General features: G+C 49.2%; 1 protein-coding gene and 1 non-coding gene across 16 annotated transcripts in view; both read left to right on the top strand.

Moving 5' to 3' along the window:
• Positions 1–26,402, top strand: part of LOC116477670 (E1A-binding protein p400) — a 133,124-nt gene that overhangs the window by 63,087 nt on the left and 43,635 nt on the right. For 13 of the 15 annotated variants that reach the window (XM_032168241.2, XM_058425896.1, XM_032168245.2 and 10 more), the window contains 15 exons: positions 2,492–2,628; positions 4,000–4,169; positions 4,479–4,653; positions 4,767–4,903; positions 8,461–8,647; positions 9,137–9,303; positions 10,975–11,144; positions 12,001–12,243; positions 14,696–14,860; positions 16,468–16,626; positions 18,266–18,360; positions 18,838–19,109; positions 20,521–20,723; positions 20,809–20,978; positions 22,778–22,974. In XM_032168241.2, coding sequence (XP_032024132.1) covers positions 2,492–2,628; positions 4,000–4,169; positions 4,479–4,653; positions 4,767–4,903; positions 8,461–8,647; positions 9,137–9,303; positions 10,975–11,144; positions 12,001–12,243; positions 14,696–14,860; positions 16,468–16,626; positions 18,266–18,360; positions 18,838–19,109; positions 20,521–20,723; positions 20,809–20,978; positions 22,778–22,974 — 2,647 coding nt within the window. The remainder of the gene's footprint in view (positions 1–2,491; positions 2,629–3,999; positions 4,170–4,478; positions 4,654–4,766; positions 4,904–8,460; positions 8,648–9,136; positions 9,304–10,974; positions 11,145–12,000; positions 12,244–14,695; positions 14,861–16,467; positions 16,627–18,265; positions 18,361–18,837; positions 19,110–20,520; positions 20,724–20,808; positions 20,979–22,777; positions 22,975–26,402) is intronic. The other 2 variants (XM_032168247.2, XM_058425894.1) reach the window with 1 other exon arrangement.
• On the top strand, positions 22,044–22,179 carry LOC116479793 (small nucleolar RNA SNORA49). The gene has a single exon (XR_004251099.1). It is a non-coding gene; the product is annotated as a small nucleolar RNA SNORA49 (small nucleolar RNA).

Raw genomic sequence — 26,402 nt, 5'->3', positions numbered from 1 at the left:
AGTGATCCTCCCACCTCAGCCTCCTAAGGAGCTTCTTAGGAGGCTGAGGTGGGAGGATCACTATGACTGAACAAAAAACTGGCTAAGTTTTGTATTTTTGGCAGAGATAGGGTTTTGCCATGTTGCCAGGTTGGTCTTGAACTCCTGGGCTCAAGCGATCTGCCTGCCTTGGCTGCCCAAAGTGGTGGGATTACAGGCATGAGCCATTGTGCCTGGCCTGGAAGTAGCCTGTGCTTCTAAAACTAGGGGATTGTGTTTTGTCAGTTGAACAGATGAGTGAATCAGTCAGCGTTCATTCATCTGCCCCTTACCTGATGACTGTCACAGACCCTAGGCACTTTTCTAGGTCCTGAGGGTGCAGCCCTGCTTTCAGGAACCCCACACTGATACAGATGAACCTTGAAATGGGCTGATGACCCAGCATAGTGACAGGAGCCTGGCCAGCTGGAGCAAGGTCTCAGGGAGATGGGGCAGTGGGGGTGGGGGCTGCAAGTGCAGCTGATGTCCAGGAACAGCACCGAAGCCAGTGTGAGGGCGAGAGGGGTGTGAGGGGACGGTGGGGGATGAGGACAGAAAGATTGGGGTCAGCCACGATAGAGGCCCAGCAGGCCCTGGAGCTGATGTGGTTTTGCCTTAGTGTGTGGTCTGCATCAGTGCAGGTGTTGGTACAGGTGTCTGCTCAGGTTAGAGAGCAGTGGTGTGATCATGGCTCACTGTAGCCTCAGCCTCCTGGGCACCAGTGATCAACCCTCCTGCCTCAGCTTCCCAAGTAGCTGGGAATACAGGTGTATGCCACCACGCCTGGCTAATTTTTTTTTTTTTTTTTTTTTTTTGGAGAGATGAGGTCTTACTATGTTACCCAGGCTGATCTCGAACTCCTGGCCTCGAAAGATCCTCCTGCCTTGGCTTCCCAAAGTGCTGGGATTAGAGAGATTACAGCTGTGAGCCACCGTGCCTAGCCAGCTTTTCTTTTCTTTCTTTTTTATTTATTTTTTAAATCTTGTTTTTCACTGAGGGTTAAAATATCATCTGGATTTGATTTGTGTTTACTTACTCCTGAGGTTGTGTCTTTTTTTTTTTTTTTTTTTTTTTTTGAGATAGAGTTTTGCTCTGTTGCCCAGGCTGCTGGATGGATTGCAGTGGCGTGATCTCAGCTCACTGCAACCTCCGCCTCCAGGGTTCAAGCGATTCTCCTTCCTCAGCCTCCTGAGTAGCTGGGATTACAGGCACACGCCCCCATGCCCAGCTAATTTTTGTATTTTTAGTAGAGACAGGGTTTCACCATATTGGTCAGGCCGGTCTTGAACTCCTGACCTCGTGATCTGCCTGCCTCAGCCTCCGAAAGTGCTGTGATTACAGGCGTGAGCCACTGCGCCCAGCCGGTTGTGTCTTTTTTTAAAGAGTTTATTGTCCTGATCTATTTTTTTCTTTGTGACGTTTCTGTTCATATCCTTTGTTTATTTTTCTATTGGGTGGTTCTTTTCCAGGATCAGCAGGAATGCTTTGCGTATTAGCAGTAATGGCTGTAGATGGATGTGTTGTAAATATTTGTTTAAAGTCTGCTAAGTCTGTCTTGTAACTTGGTTTATGTTACATTTATAGCACAGAAGTTGAAATTCGTATGTATTCCTCTAATAATCTTAAAAAACCTTAGTTTTCTCGCCAGGCTCAGTGGCTCATGCCTTTAATCCCAGCACATTGGGAGGCCGAGGCAGGCGGGTCACCTGAGGTCGGGAGTTTGAGACCAGCCTGGCCAACATAGTGACACCCCGTCTCTACTAAAAATACAAAAATCAGCTGTGCATGGTGGCGTGTGCCTGTAATCCCAGCTACACAGGAGGCTGAGGCAGGTGAATCGTTTGAACCTGGGAGGCAGAGGTTGCAGTGAGCCGAGATTGTGCCGTTGGACTCCAGCCTGGGTGACAAGAGCAAAACTCCATCTTAAAAAAAAAAAATCTTAGTTTTCTGGAGTGAAATTTGAAACAACATATTTTAGGATGGTTTGGATGTGCCCTGACTAAAGCTTGGGAAGCAGTGATGGACACAAGCCCTTGGCTAACAAAACACAGTTTAGACGCCTGCTGCATGGATGCCTGGCTTGTGGGAAGGACTTGAGCAGGGTCTGGGGCTCTCTTAGTCTGTGAGTCCACTTTCTGAGTGTTACTCGTTCCTCCCGGGCTCTTGGAGGGGTTCTCTGTGGTTTGAATGAACACCAGTGTCTTCTTGGGACTGCTCATTCAGTGTGTGTCTACTGAGGCCTCCTCTGGTCCAGGCTTGGTGCTTGTGCAGCAGCGCCCTGGGGGCCAAGGAGCAGCTTCTGGGCAGTGTGCTGGCTCCAGATGAATGCACTTGTTCCCCCCCAAGTCTGTCTTAGTCGTGCGGTGGCTCATGTGACACTCGTACTGATGAAGTGTCTCTGGTCAGACACAGTGCTACGTGCCTGGACATGACAGATACTTTGACGTGGAAAATTCTGTTTTTTCCTTTGTAGGTAATTGGGGCCCCCATCTTGTTGTTGTGAGAAGTTGTAACATATTCAAGTGGGAGCTTGAATTGAAACGTTGGTGTCCCGGACTCAAAATCCTCTCATATATTGGCAGCCACAGAGAACTCAAAGCAAAGAGACAGGTATTTTTTTTTTTTAAACATAAAGCTAAACAGAAAGCCATGTTAATTTTTATAAAAGACACGTTAAAAAATGTGAAGACATGCTTATTCATGGAATTATTAAAGACCACTCATTCATAAGTTAACAGACCTTTATGTTGTTCCCCTTGAAAGCATAGACAATACCACATCGGCCTGGCTGTTCCTTGTGAGGAGGGCCACACACTCGCAGGCCCAGGTGTGCACAGAGCTCAGTGTCACTGCCCAGAAAGTGGGGCAGTTTCCTCCGGAAATGGTATTCTCTGGGGCAGTGCAACACTTTCCCCCTGGAGGCCCTGCTGGCTTCCACAGGCACAGAGGAGCAGCTGGGTGCTCCCAGCTCTGAATTTAAAACACATAGAAGCATTTCCACAACATGCCTAATAGATAACGTTTCTGGAACAAATTTTAACTTATTAAAGATTTTTGTCTGCCCTATAGTTTCTAGTACTAGGTCACTGAAGGTAGATTCATCACAGTTTTCCATTGAGTAGAACATTTTGGACCATTAGACATCATTGTGTTGAGTAGTGTTTACTGAAAAAGGGAGCTTTCAGTAGTATTTTCTTTTTTACTATTTTAGTCTGTTTTTGGTGCTATTACAAAATACCACAGACTGGGTAATTTATAAGTATAGGAATTTATTTCTCACAGTTCTGGAGGCTGTGAAGTCCAAGATCCAGATGCCAGCAGATTTAGTGTCTGGTGAGGGCCTGGTTTCCACTTCCCAGATAGGGCCTTGCTGCTGCACATTTTGGAGGGGACATGGCAGAAGGGATGGAAGGGCAAAAGGGTCCAAGCTGGTTCCCTCCACCCCTTTCATACTGCACAAGTTCATCCTTGAGAGCAGGGAAGTGTCCACTTCTTAATACTACCACCATGGGCATTAGATTTCAACGTGAGTTTTGGAGGGAACACATTCAAGCCATAGTACTATGTCTGGCTTTTAGTTTGTTTTTAAAAAGCGTATAATGCAGTCAGTTGCAATACAGATGTTGACATCTCTTTTTTTTCTGAGCACACTTCCCCTTGTTTTGATTAGATACTAGAAGAGCTCACCCTGCTTCAGGATCCTCTGCCATAATCTCAGTATTTTCCAAATGGTAATTGTCAGCGCCTGCAAAATAGCTTCTTAATTTGTCAACGAAACTGCTTTAGACCCCTAGAGGAAGAGATAAAAACATAAACACAGCCATTTTCTGTGCGGTAATAGCAAGTTATTTAAAAAAGCGAGTAAAATTATAGGTGGGAACGGAGTCACTGGGTGGTGAGCTTTGGGAAGCGTGTGTCCTCAAGGTGATTTTGGAAGACAGTGGAGTGGGAAGGCACTGAGCCATCCTCTCTGTGCTGCAGGAGTGGGCCGAACCCAACAGCTTCCACGTCTGCATCACGTCCTACACTCAGTTCTTCCGGGGCTTCACCGCCTTCACACGAGTGCGCTGGAAGTGCCTGGTCATTGATGAGATGCAGCGCGTGAAGGGCATGACCGAGAGGCACTGGGAAGCGGTTTTCACCCTGCAGAGGTCTGTGTGTTACGCGCTTGTCATTGAATGTTCTTTGCTATTGATGTAAAAGATTCTCTTGAAGAACTCTGTGTAATTGCAGACACAAACAATGGCCTTTGAGCTAGAGAATTGCTTTTCATCTTCATCCCAGCACATGGGCCAGAGAGCCCCAGAGCTGGGTCAGTGCAGCCCCCCTTTTCAGGCATATGCACGTTGACATTCGCGGTCAAATCACTGTCCCTTTTCTCACACATTGTCAGAGAAGACGCTGCTGCGGCCAGCCCCGTGGCTGTAGAATTCCAGTGTTGTCTCTTGTCCTGTTTGCAGCCAACAACGCCTGCTTCTAATCGACTCGCCGCTGCACAATACCTTCCTGGAGCTCTGGACCATGGTGCACTTCCTGGTCCCAGGGATCTCCAGGCCCTACCTGAGCTCCCCTCTGAGGGCCCCCAGTGAAGAGAGCCAGGATTACTACCATAAGGTGGTCATAAGGTTACACAGGGTAGGTTGGGTTCTGCCATTTCAGTTAATTAATTAAACATGGGTATGCCTCATTGTAAACGTGTTACAGCAGCATTTTTGGAAAGAAAACAGTAAACAGTTTTTTATTTTCAGGTAACACAGCCATTTATTTTGAGGAGAACTAAGAGAGATGTGGAAAAGCAGCTAACAAAGAAATATGAGCATGTTTTGAAGTGTCGCCTTTCTAACCGACAAAAAGCCTTATACGAGGATGTTATCCTACAACCTGGGTGAGTGTGGGCTCTGGGCATGTGCCCCCTTTGCTGTCCCTGCCTGTGAGGGACAGTGGCTCTTTCTGTGGCCTCAGCATAAAGCTCCTTTCCGTAAGGATTGGGTGTCTGGAGCTGGAGGCTGAGGCACCCTCCCGGGGGCAGCAGGCTCTGCGGCCTCAGGTGTTTCCAGCTGTTTCAGGCTCATGCTGGCCCTGCTGCACTTCCTGTCTCAGAAGCCCCACTCCTGTGTAGCTGCCCACGTGTAGGGTGGTGTCCTGGTGCTGCTCCCTGTGTTGCCCAGAGAATTCTGTGAATTTTAGTTTCCATTCATCTGGGAGGGACGGTGATTGAGAAGCTCGCCTTCCCACAGCCAGCTGGAGGCCCCAGGACTTGGGTCGGCTGTGGTCCACCGGCGGTGGCATGCTGGTGTCTGCGGCGCAATGAGTGGTGCGTTGCATGGGGTGGAATGCGCCATGCAACGCACACCATGTGATGGCCAGTCGCTGTGCCTCTGTCTGGCAGGGACGTGCTGGTGCCAGAAGCTGTGCCCTTCGAGTTGACACAGAGTGTGGGGCCCCCCTTGACCCTCTCCGAGATCTTCAGATGTGCATGGTTTTGATCTGTCAGGCTTTCCATTTTCCTGAGTTTAGATGAAAGAAACACGAAAAACCCTGGAAATCAAGTTTTGGAGGATTTGAAATTGGTCTGTGCTTAGTCATCACACCTCACTCTTTGCTAGGGGCGTGGCCATGAGGCAGTGCTGCAGGGTTACCCCCTACCCCATGCCACCTCAGTGTCCCTCACAGGCACAGTCAGACACACTGGATCAGGTGACCCCACTCCTCCCCCAGCCACGTGCTCATGTGCTCCCCTCGTGAGGAGATGACGTGGGGACCCTGATGAGCGGAGCAGATGCCAGGCGATGGTGTGAGTGCACTCTGGCCATGGGCACAGCAGACTGTGGTTTGCGGAGACTAGGGGTGAGGCCATGCTAGCCACACCCCACCCCCTGTCCTGGGTCTCCCTCTCTGCGCCTCATCCTCTGCTCTGCAGCTGGAGGGCGTGCACTCACGGGCTTGCCAGGGTTCTGTGTGTGCGCGTGTGTCGCCTGGACACCCTCGAGAGGCCTGTGAATGCAGCATGCTTAATCCTTGGTGAGTGGAGATTTCAGGAGGGAAGGTAAGTGTGCATGATGACTGTGGAATTTCTCAGTCCTCCACAAATTACACAATACAACCGTCCTTTCTCCAAGAGGCGGAGCAGTGGAGCAGCACTTCACTCCACACCGTTAGTGGCGAGACTCTCCAAGCATTGTAGAAACTTTGTATGCGTGGACAGAAACCGCTTTGCCACGTTGCTGAAGCACTGGTGTCAGATTTTTCAGTAGAATACTGAAATCAGCCTGTGTCAGCTTTGGTAACACACTGGTTGTCATTTGAGTGGAGAGGACTCAAAACTTATGCAGGGTTTGGGCGCCAGTGTGTCAGGGAAGTCACATTGACCACGCCCTGCGTACAGAGACCGTCTTAGGGAGTCTGACCCATTGCCCTTCTGTAGTTGTGCCCACGCAACATGGTGGTTTGCCTTCAGGGTTGCAGTGTCACCTGAGGTGTGAGAGGCTGGTGGCCCTGGGACCTGTTGGGGGAAAGCACGTCTTATTCTGCTGGTCTTAGGCTGGCTATGTGGCATCTGCTCCCTGGGTGGAATGGCAGGAGGGCACTCGGACTCCTCATGCACGTTTTCCTCTTTCTTTCCGAGCCTGTGAAATCAAGCTTTAGTGCATTAGGTGTGCGCACGCCTCGCCCCCCTGGAGCACCTGGTAATCAAGTGTTTGGGTGCTGTCTGGTGCTTGACGGGATCCTCGGGTGGCCCAGGAGCGTCCTGTCCTGGTCAGCTCCCCCCTCCTCTTGCAGGGACCGTGCCACACCCGCTGCCGTGAGGGCGGCACCCGTGTTTCTGTACCGTGAGCTCCAGAGCTGCCAGACCAGACTCCCCACCTGCCCAGATCCCCCTGTGCTTGTGCCGGCCTCTCCTGGTTACTGTTAGCCAGGGCGAGTTGCCTTTCTGTTACCAGCCCCTCCATGTGGGCTTTAAGCCCCATCCCTTCTCCGGAACCATCCGTCGTCTCAGCCATTCTTTTTGAAGCATGTGATTTGCCCTGGCCCTTGTGCATGTAAGTCCTTCCCTGGCCTCTTTTCCTTCCCACGCTGCTGTCCAGAGCCAGGCTCACAGGAGCTCTCCCGATGCTTGTCTCCATTTTTCCGTCTCCACTGATCTCTCAGCCCCCGTGCAATGTGCTTCTCATGCGCCAAGGCCTAGCTGTGTGGGGACTCAGGACTCTAGGTGCCGTCTTCCCCATGGAGCCCTCCTGCTTTTTTTTTTTTTTTTTTTTTTTTTCTTTTTCTTGAGACGGAGTCTTGCTCTTGTCACCTAGGCTGGAGTGCAGTGGCACAATCTGGGCTCACTGCAACATCTGCCTCCCAGGTTCAAGTGATTCTCCTGCCTCAGCCTCTCGAGTTGCTGGGATTACAGGCATGCACCGCCACACCTGGCTAATTTTTTTTGCATTTTTAGTAAAGACGGGGTTTTACCATGTTGGCCAGGGTTTTACCATGTTGGCCAGGCTAGTGTAGAACCCCTGACCTCTAGTGATCCACCCACCTTGGCCTCCCAAAGTGCTGGATTGCAGGCGTGAGCCACTGCACCCGGCCATGGTTGGGTTCTGTGGTGCATATTGCTGTCATGGTAGCTTCTGTCACCTGCACTTGAGCTGACCCTTGAGCTCCTCACGTCCGGTGTGGCAGAACTGAGCTCGTGTTTTCCCAAGCCTGGCTCCCTCCCTGGTGTTCCTGTTTTAGGGTGTGCACCACCATCAACCCAGTTGTTTGAGTTGGAAATTTGCCATTGCTCTCTCCTCCCTCCTCTTCCCACAAGTCTACCATCTCCTTCCTGAGTCTCTCTCCAGACCAGTTACCTGTCGTCACTGTCACACTGGTTTCCTCCCTCAGGCCGCCTGGTGCACTGTGCTCACGCCAGAGGGCTACTCCCCACCATGGTCCCATTTCCTGCCCAGCCCTGGTCCCAGTGTGTGTTGTAGGTCCTTCTGTCTGCCCCCTTCACTGGGTGGTAAGCCGCACAGGGCATGGACCTGGGCCCTCGTCTACCCCCACTCACTGCCTACAGGGCCAGTGTAGGACCAGGTGTCAGAGCTGCCGAGCGGGTGTGTGAGGGGTTTTGCTCTGCTGCGCTCACCCTGCCCCTCACTTTGCTCATCCCCCTTGGATGCCCCCACTTCTCTTTCAGAGCACTTGGTATGATTGTGAATGAAGTGGAGTGGCTGTCTTCCCGTCAGCTCTGGTGGGGTGGATGTCATTCTCAATGGAGATGGCGAACGAGTGCAGAGGGACCTGCCTGGGACGTGAACTTGAATGGCCACTCTGTCTAACTTATTAAGCGGACCTAGAAAAATCTGCTCCTGATTGCCTTTCTGGAGTTGAGACAGTCAATGGTGAGGGTGGGACTATGTCCATGTGCCATTTGGATTGAATACTTCATGTTTCTTTCTCCACGGGCAGCACTCAGGAAGCCTTAAAGAGCGGGCACTTCGTCAACGTCCTGAGCATCCTCGTGCGGCTGCAGCGCATCTGCAACCACCCTGGGCTCGTCGAGCCCCGGCACCCAGGCTCTTCCTATGTGGCGGGGCCACTGGAGTATCCGTCCGCATCTTTAATCCTGAAGGCACTGGAGAGAGATTTCTGGAAGGTAAGTGGAGGATCCAGAAAGCGGAATTACTGTTGGATATCTTTTCTAGGCACATTATAGATAAAACCATTCTTGGAAATGGGTTCTCAAGCAGCTCTTCTTCTGCAGTTGCAATTGCAGCTCCACGATACATGGCACTGTCTAGCAGCACTGATGGCCTGCCACCCCTTGCCGGAGTGTTCCACCTCCGGAAATTTACCCGAGGGAGACAGGCTCACACATTGGAAAGATGTAGAGGGCAGGCTTTCTTGGCGTTGTGTGGATTGTGGGCTGTGAGAAGTAGCTGAGCATGCACGGCGCATCAACAGAGCTTCACCAAGGGCGTGGCAGCACCTGTGTATTGGCATGGAGGAGGGTCTCCTTGCCGAGCGGCCGTTAGAGGGGGAGCGTCCGGATGCCCACGTTAGGGCCCTGCCATAGAAATCAGTTTTGATTCTTAGGTGCTTTTTTTGCCTCTTCGTGCAGCAAGACTTTTTTTCTTCTCTCTAGGAAGCAGATCTTTCTATGTTTGATCTCATCGGCTTAGAAGATAAAATCACTCGTCACGAGGCAGAGTTGCTGTCTAAGAAAAAGGTACCGCGGAAACTCATGGAGGAAATCTCCACTTCAGCAGCCCCAACAGCCCGACCAGCAGCAGCAAAGCTGAAGGCTAGCAGGTGCGTGCGACCCAGAGGCAGCAGGGAGGGTTGGCTCCCAGGGCCCCCACAGCTACCTAGGTCTATGCGTGGTGAAAAGAAAGGCTGCTTATGTAGTTGGGTTATCTGCTGCTCTTGGGACCTTGCTGGTGTCCTTGGCTGTGGTACGCCTGGCTCTGCAGATGCCTTTTAGGCTGTGTGGTGCGGTGCAACTGCATGCCTCCCTGAGCAGCAGCCTCCTTGATCGTCTTTGCGGCAGTTTTAGGGTAGGGTGGGTGTCAGGGCTGCATTTGACCTGGTGCCTCCTGTGGTGGAGGCTGGTGTGGCCAAACCACACACGTGTCGTGAGTGTGGCAGGCAGAGGACTCCACCCCCACAGTGATGTCACTGTCTTAACAAGTGACATGTGAATGATTCTGAAGTGATGCTTTTGCGGGTGTCATGAGGCTGGGAGGGACAGACACATGAGATGATTAAAACGAGATATAAATGACTCATAGTCTAAATCTAGCAATTGGAAATATCCAAAATCCTATGCTTGGGTTAAAAAGAAAAGAAAGGAAAGGAAATAGGTATTTGGAGATGAAGGGGCCAGTTCTGTAGATAGTCTTGTGATCCTTGTCATTCCAGGAGTTCTGCAGTCTTTCTTGTTGGCACTTCTGTATTTGGCTTCACTGGGGACTTTGAGTGGATCACCCTCCCCTCGTCAGTACCAGAGGTTTCTGTTCAACTTGAGGACCCACGACCCAGCAGCCTGCTCCTCAGAGAGCCTGCAGCCCTCAGTTAAATGAACAGCACCCATTCCAGTGGGTGCTAGTCTGTCTTTTTAAAATGGCTTTTTACAAAAAAGTTTATAAAAGTTTTTAATAGAGACGGGTCTCCCTATGTTGCCAGGCTGGTCTTGAACCCTTGGGCTCAAGGGATCCTCCTGCCTCGGTCCCCCAAAGTGCTAGAATTACAGGTGTGAGACCACACGCCCAGCCTAAAAATGGCTTTTGATGGCCATCTCTGCCTGTTACATTGTATAGGGGTTTTGAAAATGGCCGATATAGTTCCCAGCTTAAAGTGGGCACAGTGGCTCACGCCTGTAATCCCAGTGCTTTGGGAAGCCAAGGTGGCAGGATTGCTTGAGCCCAGGAGTTAGACACCAGCCTGGGCAACATGGTGAGACCCTGTCTCTCCAAAAAAAAAAAAAAATCAAATCCAGGCGTGGTGGTGCACACCTGTATTGTTAGCTACTTAGAGGCTGAGGCAAGAGGATTGCTTGAAGCCAGGAGTTTGAGGCAACAGTGAACCATCACCTGAACGGCCACTTGATCAGACTTGTTAAGTTGATGTTTCTCCTCACTCCTCTCGGCCCTTGTGCTGTAACAGATGCGTTGTTTTCTATCTACATTGATGTGATTGTGAAAGTTAAAACAGCATTCACCCTTGTATTCCCGGGAATCTGGGTGGATGTACCATACCACTTTGGTGTACTTAGTCTTGTTAGCCATTGCGCCCGGGCCCGGGGTGAGCTTACCTAGAGCAGTACTTAGGCATCTTTCCCCTTCCCTCTGTAAACTGCACTCTGGGTGCTGGTCCCTGAGCTGGCTTCCTGTGGGTAGCGGTGAACCCCGGCTCCATGAGGTGGCCTGTCCTCTCTGTGGTCTGATGCTCTGTATCTTCTTGCCTGGACCAATGGGCATCTAGGTTGTTTCAGCCTGTGCAGTATGGCCAGAAGCCCGAGGGTCGCACCGTGGCTTTCCCCAGCACTCACCCGCCCCGGACGGCAGCCCCCACCACGGCCTCTGCTGCTCCACAGGGCCCACTTCGAGGACGGCCGCCCATCGCCACGTTCTCTGCCAATCCGGAGGCAAAAGGTAGACTTCACGTAGTTGTCTGCTCTCCGCCTTATGGAGGTTTTTGTGGGACAAGTTCATGGCATTTTCTTCTCGCGCCTCTGGATGCAGTAATTGTCCCTGAGTGGGAACAGGCACCACCCGCTGGCTCTCTGAAGGTGCCTTGTTTAGTTCCTGATGAGTTTTAGACTTCTTGATGGGTTGTAATGGATGTTTTCCCTATTGAAGAAGTTTCACTCCTAGGTGATAAGTGTTGATCTGATGCTCACAGCCACTGGGCAGGCTATTTCTGTTGACAGAGGCGCATGCGTGCAGTCATCTAGGAGACTCCTGAGAACGTCTGCTCATATTGTATTTTGTGCTGTCACTTGAACTTAATTATTCTTTTGAGGAAAGATAGAGTAGAAAAGGTCATCAAAATAGTTAAAAGTAGCACCTGGCCAAAGGGGCCCTCCACACCATGTCCATCCAGGTTTTCTGAGCTAAAAATAAATGCTCAGACCTGCATTGTTGCCAGCATTCTCTATAGAAATATGAGTGGAAGTTCTGTTGATGTTTTCTTTGTGTGTTTAGGAAATAGTTTGTAATTGATACTAATGTTTGGTTGGGCTGACTTCTAACAGTTTCTGTTTACTCTGGGAAATGTACCGCGTAAAGTACTGTAGCTCGAAGTGAAGATAATTAACAACAAGTAAAATTACATTTCTCTCACCCTGTAAACTATATGGCCCCTCCTTTTTTTTTTCCTTAAGAGGGGGCTTCTCATTTGAGAGACAGTGTGAAATGTTTATTTTATTTCTTTAAAATTCAGTTTAAGATATTGTATTTTATTAAGAACCTCTAACAGCTTTGCACAAACAAACCTTATCGATTGCAGCAGCAGCAGCCCCGTTTCAGACCTCTCAGGCTTCCGCCAGTGCTCCACGACACCAGCCCGCCTCGGCCTCCAGCACAGCCGCTAGCCCAGCCCATCCTGCGAAACTGCGGGCCCAGACCACAGCACAGGCCTCCACCCCAGGCCAGCCCCCGCCCCAGCCCCAGGCCCCCTCGCACGCGGCCGGGCAGAGCGCGCTGCCTCAGAGGCTGGTGCTCACCTCGCAGGCCCAGGCCCGCTTGCCCAGTAAGTGGCCTCACCTTTCCAGGTTTCTGCCATCTCTCTACCCCAGAGGAGTTGTGTTAAGAACACGGGGATGTAGGAGGAGCCTTGCTGTCCACTCCTTTGTCTTTCCCCAGCCCGGTGCCGAGCGCTGCCTCTCACCAGTGCAGCTGCCTCCGGCATGAGTCTAGCAGGGAGTGCCTCTGCGGAGGCCACATCCGGCCTTCTCCTATCTGTGCTCTCTCTTCTGACCCCGCCATCCAGCTCTGCTTTCCTGCTGCGCTCACTCACTGCTTTGGTGCTGTGGACGGCACTTCCAGTGTTAGCCCCGGCCTTGTTCCACCAGCCACACAGGTGCACTCTGGGGGAGCAGTTGCTCCTAGAGTGACAGCGACTGCATTTGGGAAGGTCGCTTCCTTGCCAGTCATGTGAACTAGCTTTAGGTTCCTAAAAAACATTAGCTCTTTTTAGTCTGTCACCTGTTACCAAATTTAAACTTGGGATTGCTCAACCAAGAAAACTTGTAATAATTTAATGACTTAACACAGTTATTAATTTTTTTAATACAGAACATTTTGCTGTGTCCAGTGGGATTAGTATGTTTTCAAACCTTACATATACCCTATTCATTCTGTGGTAGAAATTATCCTGACTTAAAGTATTATATTATTTCTCAAGTGCCACCTCAACTCCTTTTTTTGTTGGTATAGCCAAATTATGTGGAGGCCTTTCTGGAAAGATGGAGATGAAGAGGGAGTGATGCAGAGAGACACTTGAGTTCAAACTAATTCTCTTTCCTTACAAGTCTCTCTCTCTCCCATTGCCCAAAAATAAAGAGGAATTGTCCTAGTTAATTGCCCTAAGGGAGAAAGCAGTTGCATATTTTACATCTTTATCAAACTAGACACTGTCTTGTGTGGGATGCGAGTCATGTTGGTGGTTGCCAGAGGAGCTGTGCTTGGGGAGATCTGTGAAGTGAGCAAAACTGCTTTTCCTGTGGGTCGGTCCTCACCTGTGTATGGAGCAAGGAGGATTGTTGAGAGATTGACACTTCTATGCACAAATCTCTATCTTCTGTTTTCATTTTCCCCTCCTAGTTCACAGTTATTCTGTGGGCAAGATATCTCTAGACATTTTTCTAGTCTCTTACTAACTATTCTTTTTATCATATCACTAATAATTCTGGCATGGATTTTCTCTGGAAGAACATTTAGACTCAAGTATCAACCATTGGGAAATAAATCTTTAAACCTGTTGTTCAGTTATAGCTGGAAGGTAGTACCCTTTTGAGTTGCGGGCAAATGACCACATCTGAGTTATGTTTTTTCAAAAAAAGTGTTTTAAGGAACGCTAAGTTTTACTTTTTTTTTTTTTTAACAGTAAATGTTATAGATTGATGCTTCCCGTCTAATTCAAATTAGTATGAAGCTTTATATCTTAAAGCTTTATTTATGTGTGTGATTTATTTATGTATTTAGAGGCATTGCTAGATCTTGTAGACACTGTGGCTCACACCTGTAGTCCCAGCTGCTTGGGAGGCTGAGGTGGGAGGATTGCTTGAACCCAGGAGTTTGAGGCTGCAGAGAGCTATAATCCTGCCACCGCACTCCAGCTTGGGTGACAGCCAGACCCTGTCTCTCACAAAATAAATAAAAATACATTCTTAGATTTTGGAGAGTTATGGGTGTAATTGAAGCTAGTTATTTTTTTATATTTGTAAAGATATAATCTCTCTTTGTGAGCTAAATTGGACAGGTACTTTTCACATTTTTAAAGTTCTCTGAAGTTTAGGTTCATATGTGAGTTTCCAAGTGTATTACAAATAAACGTCTTCTTTTTTTTTGAGATGGAGTTTCACTCTTGTTGTCCAGACTGGAGTGCAATGGCCTGATCTCAGCTCACTGCAACCTCTGCCTCCCAGGTTCAAGGAATTCTTCCGCCTCGGCCTCCTGTGTAGCTTGGATTACAGGCGCCCGCCACCATGCCCAGCTAATTTTTGTTTTTTTTTGCATTTCTAGTAGAGATGGGTTTTCACCCTGTTGTCCAGGCTGGTCTCGAACTCCTGAACTCATGTGATCCACCCACCTCAGCCTCCCAAAGTGCTGGGATTACAGGCACGAGCCACTACACCCAGCTGATTTCTGCTATTTTTGTTGTTTGCTGCTTTTTTATTGTTTGGGTAGAAAAGAAAAATGTTCCTTAATAGCTTCATTAATAATATCAATATCTGATATCTAAAATCCCAACCAATTGTGGTTAAGTAAAGTTAACCATTAAAATCTGACATTTTGTTTTCTCTTTTTAATTAAAATAATTATTTTTAAGAAGTGGTAGAAAACACTGCCTGATAAACATTTCTGTGGTGCTTCAGTTTATAGATAGATGGTCATTATATACAAGAAACAATTGTCAATATGCCACTCCCAAATTTTTTCCAAAAGGATCTGAATTCACCTTTTCCTCTACGTTTCAACAGGTGGAGAGGTAGTGAAAATAGCTCAGCTCGCATCCATTGCAGGACCACAGAGCCGTGTGGCTCAGCCGGAGACGCCGGTGACACTGCAGTTCCAGGGCAGCAAGTTCACCCTGTCACACAGCCAGCTCCGGCAGCTCACGGCGGGCCAGCCGCTGCAGCTGCAAGGTAAGGATAAGGATGAGAGAGCACTGATGCCAAAAATGACAAAAGCGCCTCACCATGAGCCCTGCTGCCGTGGACCTGCCTCGTGCATTTAAGCGTCAGACTTTTCCCTGTGTCCAATGATGCGCCTCACCTCATGGGTTCATGGAGGACCAGCGAGACGACGTTCATCAGCCACCGGGTTGCCTGCGCTTGATGTGTGTCAAATAAACAACAGGCACTTTCGTTACCAGCATCTGCGCTTTGAAGAGAGTTTCGTATTTTGTAGATCAAAGTAGAAATATTTGGCCAGGCATGGTGGTGCTCTCCTGTGGTCCAAGCTACTCAGGAGGCTGAGGTGGGAAGATCACCTGAGCTCCAGAGGTGGAAACTGCAGTGAGCTGGGATCGTGCCACTGCACTCCAGCCTGGGTCACAGGGTGAGACCCCATCTCTAAATAATAGATAAGTAATAGAAATATTTGCTGCTTTCTAATATAGGTGTGAGACAAATTGTCCCTAAAACGCCACAGGATTAGTAATTTTATGTATGAGAAATCATTTTCTTCTATCAGCAGACTTAATTTTAACTCCCAGACCCAAAGCCCAGACCTTTGGTGAAGAGCAGTGTGTTTATATAGTAACTGCTCTTTAAAAAAAGTGAGGGAGAGGAATTGAGTGGCACCTTGTCCTGGTGGTAGGATCATTTTCTCTGTGTGTTTTTGTTTAGGGGTTCAAGGAACACCCACAGCAGCCCCGGCAGCTGCCTTCCCCCACCTTCCTCGACAGCAGCCTCAGCGGCTGCCTCCCCCCACCCCGCCACAGCAGCCCCGGCGGCACCTTCCCCCACCTTTCCTCACCTTCCCCCACCTTCCCTGACTGCAGCCTCAGCGACTGCCTTCCTCCAGTGCTTTCCTCATGATTGCTGCCTGTGGCACTTGTCAGGGTGGAAGGTTTCGTCATCAGTAGGGTGAGCCCACTGACCTCCTTGGAGAGACACACACCTCTCAGCAGAACAAGGCCTGCAACAGAGAAACGACTTAGTTTGGTTTACTTCCTTTTTTTAGAAAAAAAAAAAAAATTTTTGGCCCACAGAGGCGGGGCCGCTTGGTAACGTCTCTGATGGCCACCAGTTTATTCATAGAGTATGACCTGGGAAGCTATCTCCAGAGTAAAAGAAGTCAGAAAGATATAGTCACACGAGATCCAAAGTGGCAGCCTCGTTCAAAAGCAGCAGAAAAGCCACAGGCATCTGGGCTAAAAACAGGGTTTTGTTCTGTTTCTTCATTCTCCTTGACTGCTGTGATCTGGGAGTGGGGATGTCCAGCTCAGTACCTCGAACAGCATGGCAGGTCCTCAGCAGCTGTGTGTCACCCACTTTCCATGAGGGACAGAGGGTAGATGGCCTTTTCTTGACATGGAGCAAGAGACCTTGTCTCTTAGTGTGTCGTCATCCACTGTTGGTGATGGGTTGCCACTTTTCTCACAGTAACTGAACTTTGCATTGATTTTTTTGTGTAGATTTGATTTTCAGTTTGTCAACTTGTTTTTGCACTGTTTGGAAGTGCCTGGAGTGTGTGGCTGTGATGTACACGTGCCTGTCATTGACACCTAGTGGACCTATGATTGCAGGCAGTGTCCTCCAGATCGTGTCCGCCCCTGGGCAGCCCTACCTTCGAGCTCCTGGCCCTGTGGTGATGCAGACCGTGTCTCAGGCGGGCGCTGTGCACGGCGCCCTGGGAAGCAAGCCCCCGGCCGGCGGTCCCAGCCCTGCACCGTTGACCCCACAAGGTAGGGTGCTCTGAGCAGGAGGGAGACTTGGCTTGGAAGCTTCTTTCTCTTCCATCTAAGGCTAGTGGAAGGCATTCATGTGTCTTTGACTGTATCTCAGAACAGCACAGTCTAGTGTGTGGCCATCTCTGATTTCTATAGATATGTCATAGTGTCAGCCTGATTTATTTTCTTTTTCTTGTGCTTTCAAAGGTATTGGTTGGATATAACCAGCCTCCACTGTCCTTAGGTTTTGTTTTGTTTGTGTTCTCACAAGAAATTTGGAATCATGAGAAATCTTGCTTGTTTGTATATTGCCAACACATTCAGTGTGCTCCGTTTCCCCTGGGAGTGGGAGTGTGTGGCCGCCCACGCAGGGTCTGGTTCTTTGTCCGGCCCAAGCTGCCACTCCTCATCTTGTCTTGCCACCTGCTTCACTTCTGAGTCCCCGCTCTGTGCCTGCCTTGGCCCCAGGTCTCCCTGGACATGCTCTGTCATGATGTGTTGTGTCCTCTGGAACCCAAAGACCTGTGGAGGCAGCTGGGAGCCTAGAGGGGTGAGGCTCTCTCCTTGGGATGGAGCCCTTGTCCTGGAGGCCAAGTGGTGTCCATTCAGTTCCAGCCCCACCTTTGCATAGTGGGCAGTGATGTTGGGTGGGTCACTGCCAACCTGTTAGGCTCTGTTAGTCATCACAGGAGGCTGCGAGGCTCGAGTGGGGAGGGGCCATGGCTTGTTCTCCAGTCCTGTTAGCATCACTTAGCAGCAGTCCTGCATGCAAGTGTGGTCAGCAGTTCCACTCACCAGGTTTTGCCGCTACCCCCAGAATCAGGCATCTTGGGGATTCCAGAACCAGCTGCTGCACCTGTCTTCGCGGGCTGATGAGTCACTGTCCCGTGGAAGCCCTCGTCAGCTTCAGAGGCCCCAGTAACAATGGGAGTCCTGGACCCTAAGGGTCTGAGCTCAGACACCCCCACCCCCAACTGCTGAGTTCTGACAACCTCAGCCTCTCCCCTTGTTTTCCCCTAAGGTGACTCTTACCCCTGGGCCCCCTTTCAGCACTCAGACACCCCTTTGACCACATCTTTTTAGGAAAATCTGCCGCACTAAGTGGCATGGCTTCTGCCTTCCTGATTGGCCCTGGCTGGTAGCAGGTGTCATGTCAGGAGCAGCTCCAGGGAATGGATATGAAACGGGCACTGGCTTGCTCTGTTGCAGTTGTGAGGACTGGGTGGACTTCCTGCCAGGGCTGGGCTGCTCATGGCAGGCAAGGGCCTCACAGTCGTCAGGCTGTCACTTGGGCTAGGAGGTGGCCACGTGCTGATGGCGATGGGGTACCCAGGGCCTCGGAGGTGTGCTGGGATGCTTCTGGGTGGCTCTGGAGTGCCTCCCAAAGGAAAGGGATAAGCTACTGGCTCCATTCAGCTCCAGTCATGGCCTGGGAGCCAGGATGCTTCTGTGGCAGATCTAAAGCATTTATATTTGAGCCATGCACATTCCAGACATGTGCTGGTGGAGGATGAGGCCTTGAGGACATGCCGTTGCAGAATGACTTTCTGCGGACTGTGCTGGTGGAGGGCGAGGTTCCATGGAGCATGCTGGTAGCAGATGAAATCCTGTGAACTTGGCGTTCCTTTTCACCTCTTCCTTTATTCATTTGTAGTTGGCGTTCCGGGCCGCGTGGCAGTGAATGCCTTGGCTGTAGGAGAACCCGGAACGGCCTCCAAACCAGCTTCTCCCATTGGAGGGCCGACCCAGGTAAGCACCTGAGCTTGAGACCCCGGTGCACGTGGACAGGTGGCTTTCCAAGAGCTGCTCATGTTTGGTTGTGATATTTAAAGGCTCCTGTGAATCCTCAGGTGATGTTACTGAATTCTTATTTTAAAACACAAATTTCCTAATAAAAGAAATGAAACTGGACTTACGACTGCCAAAATCTTTTTTTGTATTTTTTATGTCCTTCTGCAAGTCTTCCTGGACATTAGAATTGCTCACTTGTGTCTTGAAAAATACTTCCCATCTTGGCAAAGAAGAGACTGCTTGTGCTCTCTGCTTCATTTCCGTCTCTATTTCCTGTAGCTCTCAGCTTCGTTTCTATCTCTATTTCCTGTGACACAAGACCGTGGATATTGAAGTGGATCTCATATGTGGGAAATCCCGGGGCGGGGTTTGGTGAAGACAGTAACTTGTCGTTCTGTTTCTTAAGTAACTGTTTTTCATCACTTTTTGATAAAGGAGGAAAAGACCAGACTCTTGAAAGAGCGCCTGGATCAGATTTATTTAGTCAACGAGCGTCGCTGTTCTCAAGCTCCAGTCTATGGCAGAGACTTGCTAAGGATTTGTGCCCTGCCTGGCCACGGAAGGGTACAGTGGCATGGGTCCCTGGATGGCTGTCATGGGAAGGAGGCCGGGCCAGCGCACAGTTACGCTTCATCCTCAGAAAGTCCAAGTGAGCTGATGTTGACGCTTTGTCGGTGTGGAGAGTCTCTGCAGGATGTTATTGACAGGTACTGCAGACCTCGTGACCTTTTCGCTGCTCTCTAGCTGCATGCGCCCCGGCAAGGCCCTTCTTGTCTCGTGGTTGTTCCTTACTCCCATCAGCTTCTCCCCAACGCTGTCCCTTAGCGGTCTGTTTTGAAGTTACTCTTTGAGGTCTTCAGCTTTGGGATCAGATGGTTTTGTTATCTGGGTCTCAGTGCCAGGCACGGCTCCTGAAGGAAGTTGGCAGCCCTGGGGGCAGAGCCACAGCACTGAGCTCACACTGTGCCTGGGGACAGATCACTATGTTGCTAAGGACTTTCTCCATTTGACTCTTTCAAAAAAAATGATTGCATTAAAAGAGCCACATGAGTGAGTGAATGTTACATGATGAGAAATGTGTGCAGGAGTTGATCTCAGAACGTGCTTTAATGGAGAGCAAATCCGAGCACCGGTGGGCACGGTGGGCACCCGGCCGCTCTCACTGAGCTTGCTTTCAGTAGAGCGCATTACCCTGTTTGCAGTTTCACTGCCTGCTTGGACCTGGTCTCCAGGCTCCACTTCAGACATGTTTTCTTCCCTTCTTTGCAGCTGTGGTAGTTCTCAGTTGTCTCCTGTCTACAGAAGGAAACCTGGCTTCTTCCTGTACCTTGGCTCAGCTCAGCTTTCAGGATCTACCTATTTCAGTTCTTTCAGATCAGGAAGCAGAATTAATGGAAAAAAAAGAAAACTGGGAGTGCTTCTCCAAGGCCGAACAAGCCACTTCTGGCTTCTCCTGGTCTGGGAGTGACTATGTCAGTGACCTTGTGCTCCTGGAGTTTTTCTTTCGAATACTGATTTGTCTTTGCGTATTCCTCCCTCATTGAACATCATGGGTGACCATTTGTTCAGTTTGAATACAGTTGGGAGTGAGTCGTAGTTGATGTCCATAGCAAGGGCCTTCTGGTGCAGGTGACCTCCACAGGTTGCAAGGTGGGCCTCAGGTTGGCTGTGCGATCTTCGCTGTATTGTCATTGTCCTGAAGATTCCTTCACCCTGAGTCTGGCCCCCGTCCTGGTGGCACAGTGGCTATAGCAGTTCTGGGGTCCACAAGACAGTGCACCTTTGTCCCAAAGTTTCCAGCTGAAGACACACTAGAAAGAGAATGGCTCATCTCTGAACTGGTGCCTGTGGCCTAGGGAATCCACCCCCATTGATCGATCAGCCCTGGACTGTCTGAATTAGTCCCTGAGGTGGTGGTTATTGGCCAGGACTGGTTAGGATCTGCCTTGTTGGGCCCCTGCCCATGTGCCAGCAGCCACGTCCTCATGTGACTGGGTTGAGCCCTGCTGTTTCCTGGGACTTGGACTGTCAGAAGTCTGCCCCATCTTTCAGGAGCCCCCATGCTGGGTGAAGGTGTGTGGCTCCTGGTGGTGACAAAACATGCTTTCTGCTCCTCAGGGTGGCCTTTGTGATTCCTCCGGTGGTGGCAGCACCCCCGTCCCTACGGGTGCCGCGGCTGCCACCCCTGTACAGCCACAGAATGAGGATCTTCAGGCAGGGCCTGAGAGAGCACGCTGCGCCTTACTTCCAGCAGCTGCGGCAGACGACAGTTCCACGCCTGCTGCAGTTCCCTGAGCTGAGGCTGGTGCAGTTCGATTCAGGTATGGGGCAGTTGGTGGCGTGGCCCGTGTGTGAGCTGGGCTGGCCCTGGATGATGAGGCACTCTTTATATGATTTGTTTCCCAGGAAAGTTGGAAGCTTTAGCTATCTTGCTTCAGAAATTGAAATCTGAAGGACGTCGGGTGCTGATTTTATCACAGATGATTCTTATGTTGGACATTTTAGAGATGTTCTTGAACTTCCATTACCTCACCTATGTAAGAATCGATGAAAATGCCAGCAGTGAGCAACGGCAGGTGAGAAGCACATTGTTTACCTTGTCCCTGATGGGTCAGTCACTGGTGTTTAATGCCTAAGTGCTGTGTAAATTCAGTGGTCTCATGGCCCTTCTAAGTGAAAGGGGAAGGACTTAATGAGCCTTTGAACTTTTTAAAGTCTCAATCCATCCTTCGATATTTTTTATTAAAAGCCACGTTGTTAGGTAAATGCAGTCTTGATGTCTCAGAATAAACGCTGGTGACCTGCAGTCATCATTAAGATGATACTAGTGTACTTCAAGAGATAGCTACGGGGTAAAAATATGAAAACAATTCCAACCAATTTAGAATGAAAGGAAATACAAGTTAAGGTAATATGCCCATTGTTTACTTAAAAGATTTGCCAAGGCTGTTTTGATTCATCAGGCACAGTGAGTCAGATACTCTGATATCCTCCCGTGGAAGCATAAACTAGTATAGTTCTAGAAGGCAGCCTGGCAGTATGGATTTGAACCTTGATGGTGATGTATGCTTGACCTAGTAATTCTGTATTTAGGACCATTTACTTACATGACTACAAACACACCACTTAAGATCTGTCTACATAGTTGTTGTTGAAATGTTTATGGTAATTCACAGTTGAGAACAAAGTCAGTGTTCAGCAGAAGAGTGCATAAGGGGTTGTCCATGGGCCCTGTGCCCCGGCAGCTTCATGAGCAGAAACTGTGCCCAGCATTCCACGTGGTGCGCTAGGCCCTTGTCAGCAGCATTTCAGAGCCGGTTTTAGTAGCATGGCCCAGTGTCCCCCAGCACAAAACCAAGATGCTGCGCTGTAAGTCACGCGACCTGCTTTATCTCACACAGACGCCCATGCACACACGCTGGAGAGGCCTAGAAAGAAATAGAGCAAAAGGTGATTTAACAAGTGTTCTTGGTAATATTATAGCAAGTTATCTGTAGAATGCCTTGAAGGAAGAGAGTTGGTCAGTGGTTAGGTTTCGTTTCCGGCACAGAAATCGTTACAGAGGAAAAGTATTCAAGTCATCTCCCTTCATGGTCCACAGTGAGGTTAGAGGACTGTCCTTCACGGTTTTGTTTTTCCTGCTTCCTCAGCCTTACTCCAGGGGCTTTTTGTTGCCTGTAAAGTGCCCTGGCATTGCCTGAGGATAGATGAGAAAGCACATATCCCTCCCCAGTAAGATGCTGTTTTCTTTTGGGGCCTACAAGTTGAGCTGACAGTAAATGCAAGGTGTGGACTCTAACTTTTTCCTTCTTGTCACTCATGGCTGATGTTATTTAAACGGTGGCTGAGGGTGTTGGCGATGGGTGAGTGTAAGACGATAGTGGCTGCACAGAAGAGCTGGAATACAGTGCGGGGACCTTGGTGTTGCTTTAACATGAGCCTCGTGTTGAATGGAATACAAACCAAGCAGTTTTGCTGTGGGATAATTTCTTTTTTGAGACAGAGTCTTGCTCTGTCGCCCAGGCTGGAATACAGTGGTGCAATCTCAGCTCACTGCAAGCTCCGCCTCCCGGGTTCACGCCATTCTCCTGCCTCAGCCTCCCAAGTAGCTGGGACTGCAGGCGCCTGCCACCACGCCCGGCTAATTTTTTGTATTTTTAATAGAGACGTGGTTTTACCATGTTAACCAGGATGGTCTCAATCTCCTGACCTTGTGATCCACCCGCCTCGGCCTCCCAAAGTGCTGGGATTATAGGTGTGAGCCGCCACGCCCGCCCTGCTATGGGATTATTTCTAATTAATAAATGTTGAAACATGTCAAAGGTTTTCCAACATTTTCCAAGAATACTAACTCCAGTGTTTTGTTTCATCTTAGGAACTGATGAGGAGTTTCAACAGAGACAGGCGGATTTTTTGTGCCATTCTCTCCACTCACAGCCGTACTACAGGTATAAACCTTGTAGAGGCGGACACCGTCGTGTTTTATGACAATGACCTGAATCCAGTGATGGATGCCAAAGCTCAGGAGTGGTGTGATAGAATTGGGAGATGCAAAGACATCCACATATACAGGTGAGGGCCTGCGGGGGATAGGATCAGGAGATGCAAAGACATCCACATATAAAGGTGAGGGCCTGCGGGGATGGCCACATGGAAATGGAGTCAATGAGAAGGTTTGCAGGAGGTATTGGTGCAAGAAGCACTAATGCAGAAACAAAAGGTAACACTAAAGACAATGCATGGTATCTAATTTTAAACTAGGGTTTGTTTTCCTTCAGACAAACTTACATTTCTGCTATTTTATCTATTCCTTTTATTTATACTCAGCATTTGCTTGAAATTGTAAGTTAGTGATGCTGCTGACACAAGTCATCTTGCCGTCTTCAGTTTTTACGTGTGGTACCTCTTCCAGAGTACCTCAGTCTTAAAAGTACGATTTAGATTTTGGGTTGTTTTAATTATTATGAACTATAAATTATCTGTTAATAAAATGGCTATTGAAAGAATGGTCAACACCTGTGAAAAGAAGAAAAAAGAGAATTAAAATAGTTTTTTTTTTTTTTTCTTTTTTCTGAGACAGAGTCTTGCTCTGTCGCTCAGGTGGTAGTGCAGTGGCACGATCTTGGTTCACTGCAACCTCTGTCTCCTGGGTTCAAGCGATTCTTCTGCCTCAGCCTCCTGAATAGCTGGGACTACAGGCATGCACCACCACAACCGGCTAATTTTTGTATTTTTAGTAGAGACAGGGTTTTACCACATTGGCCAGGCTGGTCTCGAACTCCTGACCTCGTGATCCGCCTGTCCTGGCCTCCCAAAGTACTGGGATTACAGGCATGAGCCACTGTGCCCAGCCAAAATCTATTATTATGTTTTTGTTTGTTTGTTTGTTTTTTGAGATGGAGTTTCGCTCTTGTTAGCCAGGCTGGAGTGCAATGGCATGATCTCGGCTCACTGCAACCTCCATCTCCTGGGTTCAAGCGATTCTTCCGCCCCAGCCCCCTGAGGAGCTGGGGTTACAGGTGTGCGCCACCACGCCCTGCTAGTTTTTGTATTTTTAGTAGAGACGGGGTTTCACCATGTTGGCCAGGCTGATCTCGGAACTCCCAACCTCAGGTGATCGCCCGCCTTGGCCTCCCAAAGTGCTGGGATTATAGGTGTGAGCCACCATGCCTGGCCTATTATTATCTTTAAAGATAAAAACTATAACTGTCAAAACACAATTGGGGGAAATGGAGAAAGGTTACTCTATATTTTTAAATTTCTAAGTGCTTAGTGTTATAGTGTAATAGGAGATTTACTTCTTCTGCTTATTTTGTGCCTGGTTGTGTACCGAGCACATCCTAGGCTCGCCTCTCATGGTAACCTGTCAGTTCCCAGTAGGGAACCTGAGACTAGACAAATATGGTCCCTGCATGAAGTCTCCTAGGTGGTAGCTGACCCTGGAACTAAAACCCAAGTGTGCTTTAACCTCTTTTTTTTCTTTTGAGACGGTCTGTTGCCCAGGCTGGAGTGCAGTGGCATGATCTTGGTTCACTGACGCTTCTATCTCCTAGGCTCAAGTAATCCTCCTGGCTCAGCCTCCCAAGTGGCTGGGACTACAGGCGTGCAGCACCATGCCTGGCTCATGTTTGTATTTTTTGTACAGACAGAGTTTTGCTGTGTTGCCCAGGCTGGTCCCAAACTCCTGGGCTCAAGCAGTCAGCCCGCCTCAGCCTCCCAAAGTGCTGGGATTACAGGTGTGAGTCACTGCACCCGGCCAACCATTTGTTTTTTAACAAGATGGTTGGTGTCATAATAATTCAAATGCTGTATTTAAATTGTTTTATTATTATTTTTCTTGCTATAAATGCATTACATGTTCCTCGACAAAAAAAAGGAGAGCCTGTAAAGAAAAACAAGGATCCTATAGAGGCAGCAATTATTAACATTTAGCTGCACAACTTTCCAGACATGTTTCTAATTCTTGAAGAAGGCTCACACTATGTCTTATTTTGTAAACTTTTTTTTTCTTTTAACAGTACATTATACATACATTTCCATGGTGATGAATATAAGTTTGGTGCATGGTTTATGTTGAATGGATAAGGGCTTAGTGTGGAATCCATTCTGCATTGTTGGCCCTTTAGCAATTAATAGTTAGAAATTGGAAAAGTATTTTATTCTCAGTATCAATAAAGTCTCAGGCATGGCCTTAGCGGTGCAGGAACAGGGCGTCTGAAGTGAGGCATGAGGTGACCTTGAAGGATGCAGGATGAGCTGTGCCGAGTGTGAAGGCACACTTTGTTCTTGAGCGGGTAGACTTTATTCATGAACATGTGAAGTTTCTCCAAAGTAATACTAAAATTTAATATATTTTTGTGAAAACGCTCCTCATGGGTGTGAAGGTTGTATGCATGCACACACACGGTTGGGTAAGGTGGTGCCAGTGTGCTTGCAGTGTGGACGTCCTGATGAAGGCCGCCATCATGATGCCCAGTGTTGCGGGTGGGAATGTGCCCCACTATGAGCCATGGGAACCCCCAAACCGCATAAGGGTGCTGTTGGTGTCGGGGCACATAGTCTGGCACCCATGGGGATTTTGCATATTACAAAGGTTGGCTGTCGCAGTAACTGGAGGGCCTTTCTGTCATGAATGTGCCACACACCTTGCGCTCCACGAGTGAGAGGAGGGGCTTGGAGTGCTGCTCCCACGCCTGACCATAGCCGGAGTCCAGAGGGCTGAAGGACTTGAATGTTTTCGGTGGAGCAGCAGTGTTAGAACACTCTTGAAGAGACAGTACCTGTGGCCGAGAGCTGGAAGGGACCGCCTGCCCCACACAGACCCTGAAGTCAGGGGAGACAGGCACACAGCTGCAGTGAGATGGGAAGCCAAGCGTTGTACAGACACAGTGTGCCCAGTGGACAGGCGGTGATAGAACAGGGAGATTTGCCATTCTCAGTGCAAGTAAAGGGTTAAATAGCTCTTAAAAATCTAGAAGATATATAAAGATCCCCCCTTACTTTTAAAAAGGAAGGGCCTGTGAATATGAACAGTCCATCCCAATTGGCCAGAAAGTATGAGAGGCCGCTCCAGCTCACTGGTCTGGAGAAGGAAGGACCAGTTTAATGCACGATGAGATCTTTCTTCTCATGCCCCGGACAGGTGAGACCCTAAGAGAACGAGCCTGCTCAGCCTGGCAGTAGAAAAGGGGACGTCCTCATGTTGATGGGGACGTGGGATTGCTATCTAAGGATGTGTGTCGCAGCTTTGTCACATGGCACAAAGCAGTCACTGGGGCACAGCCATCCCACGGTGTTGAGCAGCCAGGTGGAAAATGAGCTCATGTCGCGGGATTTCTGTAATACACTGCTTAGGGAGGACAGCAAACTGCAGAGAAGTAGGAAGTGAGGTGGACATTTTCCCCACATGGTTGTGCATGAAATGACGGCACAAGGAACATCATGGAAGGACACACCCAGGTTCACATGGAGCATCGTGGAACAACACACCCAGGTTCACA

This window comes from Hylobates moloch, unplaced genomic scaffold, assembly GCF_009828535.3.
Source record: "Hylobates moloch isolate HMO894 unplaced genomic scaffold, HMol_V3 SCAFFOLD_12, whole genome shotgun sequence".
Taxonomy (NCBI): domain Eukaryota; kingdom Metazoa; phylum Chordata; class Mammalia; order Primates; family Hylobatidae; genus Hylobates; species Hylobates moloch.
This window is presented reverse-complemented; position numbering and strand designations above follow the sequence as displayed.